At 42.5% G+C, this 10,651-nt stretch overlaps 1 protein-coding gene across 1 annotated transcript in view; it reads left to right on the top strand.

Annotated features, from left to right (window-relative positions):
- The first annotated feature begins 7,405 nt into the window (after positions 1-7,405).
- The window catches only part of LOC135573636 (methionine synthase-like), a 97,192-nt gene continuing 93,946 nt past the window's right edge, over positions 7,406-10,651 (top strand). Inside the window, 1 exon segment of the mRNA XM_065022931.1 lies at positions 7,406-7,684. Within this exon segment, the coding sequence (XP_064879003.1) occupies positions 7,406-7,684 (279 nt within the window).

Here is a 10,651-nt window from a genome sequence, read left to right as displayed (position 1 = left end):
TTTCATGAGTGTCTGATTTTTAAAGAGAAATATTTATTTCAAAGGACTGAGCAGGATTCATTCACTAGATTAAAAATAAAAAATAAAAAATAATTATGACTCAGTAAATGTGAAATTTACAATGTGAGTCACATAAAAGTAACTTACACATGAAAAGTAACTTACAAATTCAAGTAACTTACACATAAACTTATACATAAATGTAACTTACACTAACCTTATTTACACATAAAAAGTAACTTACACATCAAAAGTAACTTACACATCAAATGTAACTTACACATCAAAACTTACACATCAAATGTAACTTACACATCAAATGTAACTTACACATAAAAAGTAACTTACACATCAAAAGTAACTTACACATCAAATGTAACACATAAAAAGTAACTTACACATCAAAAGTAACTTGCACATCAAAAGTAACTTACACAAAACGTATTTACACATAAAAAGTAACTTGCACATAAAAAGTAACTTACACATCAAAAGTAACTTGCACATAAAAAGTAACTTACACAAAACTTATTTACACATCAAAAGTAACTTACACATCAAAAGTAACTTACACAAAACGTATTTACACATAAAAAGTAACTTACACATCAAAAGTAACTGACACATAAGAAGTAACTGACACATAAGAAGTAACTTACACATCAAATGTAATTTACGCAAAAAGTTACACATAAGAAGTAACTGACACATAAGAAGCGCTACTAAGTTATTTGCTAGTCACCTATGGAGACCTAGAGATGTGAATTGATGAGAAGCTTGTATTGTATCAGTGTTTGCACTCTTCTAAATTAGTACGTAAAAAAACACGTTTTTGCCTCGTCTGTTCAGTGTCTAAAATGAATGAAAAAGGACACAGTATGTTAGCCTGGTCTCAGATCTGATCTCACCTAGCCTGGTCCCAGATCTGATCTCACTAGCCTGGTCCCAGATCTGATCTCTCTAGACTGATCTCAGATTTGATCTAACCTAGCCTGGTCTCAGATCTGATCTCACTAGCCTGGTCCCAGATCTGATCTCACCTAGTCCCAGATCTGATCTCTCTAGCCTGATCTCAGATTTGATCTAACCTAGCCTGGTCTCAGATCTGATCTCACTAGCCTGGTCCCAGATCTGATCTCACCTAGTCCCAGATCTGATCTCTCTAGCCTGATCTCAGATTTGATCTAACCTAGCCTGATCTCAGATCTGATCTCACTAGCCTGGTCCCAGATCTGATCTCACTAGCCTGGTGTCAGATCTGATCTCTATAGCTCTCTCTCTATAATTCACCCAGGCTACATTATAATCCACCCAGGCTACATTATAATCCACCCAGGCTACATTATAATTCACCCAGGCTACATTATAATCCCCCCCAGGCTACATTATAATCCCACCCAGGCTACATTATAATCCACCCAGGCTACATTATAATCCCCCCCAGGCTACATTATAATCCCCCCAGGCTACATTATAATTCACCCAGGCTACATTATAATCCCCCCCAGGCTACATTATAATCCACCCAGGCTACATTATAATTCACCCAGACTACATTATAATCCACCCAGGCTACATTATAATTCACCCAGGCTACATTATAATCCCCCCCAGGCTACATTATAATCCACTCAGGCTACATTATAATCCACCCAGGCTACATTATAATCTACCCAGGCTACATTATAATTCACCCAGGCTACATTATAATCCCCCCAGGCTACATTATAATTCACCCAGGCTACATTATAATCCCCCCAGACTACATTATAATCCCACCCAGACTACATTATAATCCACCCAGGCTACATTATAATTCACCCAGGCTACATTATAATCCCCCCAGGCTACATTATAATCCACCCAGTCTATATTATAATCCACCCAGACTACATTATAATCCCACCCAGACTACATTATAATGCCCCCAGGCTACATTATAATTCACCCAGGCTACATTATAATCCCCCCAGGCTACATTATAATCCACCCAGTCTATATTATAATCCATCCAGGCTACATTATAATCCACCCAGTCTATATTATAATCCACCCAGGCTACATTATAATCCACCCAGTCTATATTATAATTCACGCAGGCTACATTATAATCCACCCAGTCTATATTATAATCCACCCAGGCTACATTATAATCCACCCAGGCTACATTATAATCCACCCAGGCTACATTATAATTCACCCAGGCTACATTATAATCCCCCCAGGCTACATTATAATCCACCCAGTCTATATTATAATCCACCCAGGCTACATTATAATCCCCCCCAGGCTAGATTATAATTCACGCAGGCTACATTATAATCCACCCAGGCTACATTATAATTCACCCAGGCTACATTATAATCCCCCCCAGGCTACATTATAATTCACCCAGGCTACATTATAATTCACCCAGGCTACATTATAATCCCCCCCAGGCTACATTATAATCCACCCAGGCTACATTATAATCCACCCAGAATACATTATAATCCCCCCAGACTACATTATAATCCCACCCAGACTACATTATAATCCACCCAGGCTACATTATAATTCACCCAGGCTACATTATAATCCCCCCCAGGCTAGATTATAATTCACACAGGCTACATTATAATCCCACCCAGGCTACATTATAATCCCACCCAGCCTACATTATAATCGCCCCAGACTACATTATAATTCGCCCAGGCTACATTATAATCCCCCCCAGGCTACTTTATGATTCACCCAGGCTAAATTATAATTCACCCCCAGGCTACATTATAATCCCCCCAGGCTACATTATAATCCCACCCAGGCTACATTATAATTCACCCCCAGGCTACATTATAATCCCCCCCAGGCTACATTATAATCCCCCCAGGCTACATTATAATCCACCCAGGCTACATTATAATCCACCCAGGCTACATTATAATTCACCCCCAGGCTACATTATAATTCACCCAGGCTACATTATAATCCCACCCAGGCTACATTATAATCCCACCCAGCCTACATTATAATCGCCCCAGACTACATTATAATTCGCCCAGGCTACATTATAATCCCCCCCAGGCTACTTTATGATTCACCCAGGCTAAATTATAATTCACCCCCAGGCTACATTATAATCCCCCCAGGCTACATTATAATCCCACCCAGGCTACATTATAATTCACCCCCAGGCTACATTATAATCCCCCCCAGGCTACATTATAATCCCCCCAGGCTACATTATAATCCACCCAGGCTACATTATAATCCACCCAGGCTACATTATAATTCACCCCCAGGCTACATTATAATTCACCCAGGCTACATTATAATCCACCCAGGCTACATTATAATTCACCCCCAGGCTACATTATAATCCACCCAGGCTACATTATAATTCACCCCCAGGCTACATTATAATCCACCCAGGCTACATTATAATCCACCCAGGCTACATTATAATTCACCCCCAGGCTACATTATAATCCCCCCAGGCTACATTATAATCCCACCCAGGCTACATTATAATTCACCCCCAGGCTACATTATAATCCACCCAGGCTACATTATAATCCCACCCAGGCTACATTATAATTCACCCCCAGGCTACATTATAATTCACCCAGGCTACATTATAATCCACCCATGCTACATTATAATCCCCCCAGACTACATTATAATGCCCCCAGGCTACATTATAATCCCACCCAGGCTACATTATAATCTACCCAGGCTACATTATAATTCACCCAGGCTACATTATAATCCACCCAGGCTACATTATAATCCCACCCAGGCTACATTATAATCTACCCAGGCTACATTATAATTCACCCAGGCTACATTATAATCCACCCAGGCTACATTATAATCCCACCCAGGCTACATTATAATCCCACCCAGGCTACATTATAATCCACCCAGGCTACATTATAATCCCCCCAGGCTACATTATAATCCACCCAGGCTACATTATAATCCACCCAGGCTACATTATAATCCCCCAGACTACATTATAATCCCACCCAGACTACATTATAATCCACCCAGGCTACATTATAATCCCACCCAGGCTACATTATAATCCACCCAGGCTACATTATAATCCACCCAGACTACATTATAATCCCCCCAGGCTACATTATAATACCACCCAGGCTACATTATAATCCACCCATGCGACATTATAATCCCCCCAGACTACATTATAATCCCACCCAGGCTACATTATAATCCCCCCAGGCTACATTATAATACCACCCAGGCTACATTATAATCCACCCATGCGACATTATAATCCCCCCAGACTACATTATAATCCCACCCAGGCTACATTATAATCTACCCAGGCTACATTATAATCCCCCCCAGGCTACATTATAATCCACCCAGGCTACATTATAATTCACCCAGGCTACATTATAATCCCACCCAGACTACATTATAATCCACCCAGGCTACATTATAATCCACCCAGGCTACATTATAATCCCCCCAGGCTACATTATAATCCCACCCAGGCTACATTATAATCTACCCAGGCTACATTATAATTCACCCAGGCTACATTATAATCCACCCAGGCTACATTATAATCCCACCCAGGCTACATTATAATCCACCCAGGCTACATTATAATCCCCCCAGGCTACATTATAATCCCACCCAGACTACATTATAATCCCCCCAGGCTACATTATAATCCCCCCAGACTACATTATAATCCCCCCAGGCTACATTATAATCCCCCCAGACTACATTATAATCCCCCCAGGCTACATTATAATCCCCCAGACTACATTATAATCCCACCCAGACTACATTATAATCCCCCCAGGCTACATTATAATCCACCCAGACTACATTATAATCCACCCAGGCTACATTATAATCCCACCCAGACTATATTATAATCCCCCCAGGCTACATTATAATCCACCCAGACTACATTATAATCCACCCAGGCTACCAGTATGTCAGAACTGCAGTACTATTTATTGTCAAAACGAGTGAAAACTTGGGTTTCCTGATTAGAGTAGAGTCAAGTTTCCGCTAAAGGTTCATCTTGAGTCAGTCTAGCGTTTCTCCCCATTAATGTTTTGTGTAAAGCTTGGGGGAGGGGAACCTGATCCTAGGTCTGTACCTAGGGGAAACTTTCACCCCAGAGCCTCATGATATGGCAGAAACTAGGCTGTGTTGATGCCAGAAACAAAAATAATATAACTGTAAAAGAACGAACTGTTTTGTCTGGGTAAAACTACAACATTTATAGTCGCCTCAGCAGCCGGTGTGGAGTCTGAAGTTATGAAGCGTTACTAGTGTTAAGGCAAACGAGCAGAAAATAAACTCTTGTGATTAAAACGTCTTGGTTGTTTTTCTTGTTTTTGCTGCACGTTCTGAATATCCGAGTGATACCTGTCGATTACGGCACAATGCAGGCAGATGGACTTTTTGATCCTTTTAGGACATGTTTTTTTCCCCCTCAGGGTTTTACTTTCTAGGTTTTGTGAAGTAACGAAGAAAATAACATCAATCGAAATCAATACATTTTCAAGACATGATTTTAAACGCCTTATTTAAATTAAAAGGCTTTGTAATCTGTGTCAAACCAGCGTTCCCTTTCAGAGAGCGGACATCTACAACATGTAATCAGATAGGTACAGGCACGTCATCTCGTAGTAGTTCTTCTCCTGGAAGGACCTGAAATGTTGCGCAATCAAACCTGCGCCTGCGTGGTTCTGCAGCGTGTGGTTCTGCAGTGGTTGCGCCTGCGTGGTTCTGCAGCGTGTGGTTCTGCAGTGGTTGCGCCTGCGTGGTTCCGCAGCGTGCAGCGTGGTTCCGCAGCGTGCAGCGTGGTTCCCCAGCCTGCAGCGTAGGTCCGCCTGCGTGGTTCCGCACGGTGCAGCGTGGTTCCGCAGCGTGCAGCGTGGTTCCGGAGCGTGGTTCCGCAGCGTGGTTCCGCAGCGTGAATCCGCAGCGTGCAGCGTAGTACCGCCTGCGTGGTTGTGCAGCTCCTCCACGCCAGACGGAGGAAAGTGATTTATGGACATTGAGTTGACAAGCGGCCGCCGGCAGGGTCAGTGTTGGTTGCTCTCTTCAGACACTTTTTGTTCCTTTGCAGTTAAAACAGGCAGAAGAAGAAGAATTACGACGCCATGGCTCCTACAATATATGAGAATTCAACAACAAAAGGTAAACTGTTGCAACTTCCTGGTTTAGTATTTAGCTAGATAGGAGCTGGCTGCCTAGCAGCTGTCAATGACTGGCTAGATAGTTGCAGTTGGTTAGTTAGCTGCATATCCACGTCAATTAACGGTCGACATTTTTCCATCCAGCTACCCTAAATGACAAACGTTTTTATTTATTCATTCACAGATAGATGGATAGATAGATTGATAGCTACATAGCAGCTAGTCAACATGTGCTGTCTGCATGTTCCCCTGCCTGGTAGAGTAACGTTAGCAAAACACGGGCAGAGAGAGATAGATAGATAGTAACTTGGGTCGCAATGTCAGGACACCAAACGTTTCTAGAACCTAACGGAAACGAAACGGGAGGGGACCTGCATTTGTCCAATAGAAACTCTGGTGTTATTTGTAAAACTCGAGTTGAACTGAATTTGTAGAATATATAAACGCTCGTTTTAGTTGCAAAACGTGTAACTACTGTTTCCATTGGACAAATACATGTAAGTCTTATCCCCGTTCCGTTTGTTTCCATTTTAAGAAACGTTTTACAACCGAACAGGCGTAATGAATACACCCCAGCTGGCCTGACACGTGTAAACCACTTCCCTGTAAACAAGCGAGTTAACTAACATCTTATCTCGGTAATGGACATCAACCCCCCTCTGCAGAAATATTATATATATATATATACAGTACCAGTCAAAGGTTTGGACACACATACTCAATCCAGGGTTTTTCTTTATTTGATTTTTTGAAACTATTTTCTACAGTATAGAATAATAGTGAAGACATCATCTATGAAATAACACATATGGAATCATGTAGTAACCAAAAAAAAAGTGATAAAACAAATCAAAATATATTTTATATTTGAGATTCTTCAAAGTAGCCACCATTTACCTTAAATGACAGCCTGGCATTCTCTCAACCAGTTTATAGAACCATATTAACATGTTAACTGCAGAGCTTCCCTAGAGGCTGAGCTCAGGGAGCTGTTGGGGAAGAGGCTCATGATACTAGGATGGAGGGATGGGTATATATTTAACATGTCATAACCATATTAATGTTACTTACCTCAGGTAGTGGCCCTAGCAGAGCTTCCCTAGAGGCTGAGCTCATGATACTAGGATGGAGGGATGGGTATATATTTAACATGTCATAACCATATTAATGTTACTTACCTCAGGTAGTGGCCCTAGCAGAGCTTCCCTAGAGGCTGAGCTCATGATACTAGGATGGAGGGATGGGCATATATTTAACATGTCATAACCATATTAATGTTGCTTACCTCAGGTAGTGGCCCTAGCAGACCTTCCCTAGAGGCTGAGCTCAGGGAGCTGTTGGGGAAGAGAATCATGATACTAGATGGAGGGATGGGCACCATGATCCAGGAGAGGCGATTGGAGGAGGAACACTTCAGGGGGGAGGAGTTTAAAGACCACACCCACAGCCTGAAGGGCAACAACGACCTGCTGAGCATCACACAGAGTGACGTCATCTACAATATACACAAGGTACGGTGATGTCATCTACAATATACACAAGGTACGGTGATGTCATCAACAACATACACAAGGTACGGTGATGTCATCAACAACATACACAAGGTACGGTGATGTCATCTACAACATACACAAGGTACGGTGATGTCATCAACAACATACACAAGGCACGGTGATGTCATCTACAATATACACAAGGTACGGTGATGTCATCTACAGTATACACAAGGTACGGTGATGTCATCTACAGTATACACAAGGTACGGTGATGTCATCTACAGTATACACAAGGTACGGTGATGTCATCTACAGTATACACAAGGTACGGTGATGTCATCTACAACATACACAAGGTACGGTGATGTCATCTACAGTATACACAAGGTACGGTGATGTCATCTACAGTATACACAAGGTACGGTGATGTCATCTACAGTATACACAAGGTACGGTGATGTCATCTACAGTATACACAAGGTACGGTGATGTCATCTACAGTATACACAAGGTACGGTGATGTCATCTACAATATACACAAGGTACGGTGATGTCATCTACAGTATACACAAGGTACGGTGATGTCACCTACAATATACACAAGGTACGGTGATGTCATCTACAGTATACACAAGGTACGGTGATGTCATCTACAGTATACACAAGGTACGGTGATGTCATCTACAGTATACACAAGGTACGGTGATGTCATCTACAGTATACACAAGGTACGGTGATGTCATCTACAATATACACAAGGTACGGTGATGTCATCTACAATATACACAAGGTACGGTGATGTCATCTACAATATACACAAGGTACGGTGATGTCATCTACAGTATACACAAGGTACGGTGATGTCATCTACAATATACACAAGGTACGGTGATGTCATCTACAGTATACACAAGGTACGGTGATGTCATCTACAATATACACAAGGTACGGTGATGTCATCAACAACATACACAAGGTACGGTGATGTCATCAACAACATACACAAGGTACGGTGATGTCATCTACAACATACACAAGGTACGGTGATGTCATCAACAACATACACAAGGTACGGTGATGTCATCTACAATATACACAAGGTACGGTGATGTCATCTACAGTATACACAAGGTACGGTGATGTCATCTACAGTATACACAAGGTACGGTGATGTCATCTACAACATACACAAGGTACGGTGATGTCATCTACAACATACACAAGGTACGGTGATGTCATCTACAGTATACACAAGGTACGGTGATGTCATCTACAGTATACACAAGGTACGGTGATGTCATCTACAGTATACACAAGGTACGGTGATGTCATCTACAGTATACACAAGGTACGGTGATGTCATCTACAGTATACACAAGGTACGGTGATGTCATCTACAATATACACAAGGTACGGTGATGTCATCTACAGTATACACAAGGTACGGTGATGTCACCTACAATATACACAAGGTACGGTGATGTCATCTACAGTATACACAAGGTACGGTGATGTCATCTACAGTATACACAAGGTACGGTGATGTCATCTACAGTATACACAAGGTACGGTGATGTCATCTACAGTATACACAAGGTACGGTGATGTCATCTACAATATACACAAGGTACGGTGATGTCATCTACAATATACACAAGGTACGGTGATGTCATCTACAGTATACACAAGGTACGGTGATGTCATCTACAATATACACAAGGTACGGTGATGTCATCTACAGTATACACAAGGTACGGTGATGTCATCTACAACATACACAAGGTACGGTGATGTCATCTACAACATACACAAGGTACGGTGATGTCATCTACAGTATACACAAGGTACGGTGATGTCATCTACAATATACACAAGGTCCGGTGAGTGGAGTTAAAGAGTGGTTCACGTTATCCAGGACAGCAACACACCGAAAGGTTGCAAGTTCAAATCCCAGAGCGGACAAGGTACAAATCTGTCGTTCTGCCCCTGAACAAGGCAGTTAACCCACTGTTCCTAGACCAGTTAACCCACTGTTCCTAGACCAGTTAACCCACTGTTCCTAGACCAGTTAACCCACTGTTCCTAGACCAGTTAACCCACTGTTCCTAGACCAGTTAACCCACTGTTCCTAGACCAGTTAACCCACTGTTCCTAGACCAGTTAACCCACTGTTCCTAGACCAGTTAACCCACTGTTCCTAGTTAACCCACTGTTCCTAGACCAGTTAACCCACTGTTCCTAGACCAGTTAACCCACTGTTCCTAGACCAGTTAACCCACTGTTCCTAGACCAGTAGGCCAGTTAACCCACTGTTCCTAGGCCAGTTAACCCACTGTTCCTAGACCAGTTAACCCACTGTTCCTAGACCAGTTAACCCACTGTTCCTAGACCAGTTAACCCACTGTTCCTAGACCAGTTAACCCACTGTTCCTAGACCAGTTAACCCACTGTTCCTAGACCAGTTAACCCACTGTTCCTAGACCAGTTAACCCACTGTTCCTAGACCAGTTAACCCACTGTTCCTAGACCAGTTAACCCACTGTTCCTAGTTCCTAGCCAGTTAACCCACTGTTCCTAGACCAGTTAACCCACTGTTCCTAGACCAGTTAACCCACTGTTCCTAGGCCAGTTAACCCACTGTTCCTAGACCAGTTAACCCACTGTTCCTAGACCAGTTAACCCACTGTTCCTAGACCAGCCAGTTAACCCACTGTTCCTAGACCAGTTAACCCACTGTTCCTAGACCAGTTAACCCCACTGTTCCTAGACCAGTTAACCCACTGTTCCTAGACCAGTTAACCCACTGTTCCTAGACCAGTTAACCCACTGTTCCTAGACCAGTTAACCCACTGTTCCTAGACCAGTTAACCCACTGTTCCTAGGCCAGTTAACCCACTGTTCCTAGGCCAGTTAACCCACTGTTCCTAGACCAGTTAACCCACTGTTCCTAGACCAGTTAACCCACTGTTCCTAGACCAGTTA

The sequence above is a fragment of the Oncorhynchus nerka genome, linkage group LG10 (genome assembly GCF_034236695.1).
Source record: "Oncorhynchus nerka isolate Pitt River linkage group LG10, Oner_Uvic_2.0, whole genome shotgun sequence".
In the NCBI taxonomy this organism is placed as follows: Eukaryota; Metazoa; Chordata; class Actinopteri; order Salmoniformes; family Salmonidae; genus Oncorhynchus; species Oncorhynchus nerka.
Note: the sequence above shows the minus strand (reverse complement) of the source record. Positions and strands in the feature narration are given on the sequence as shown.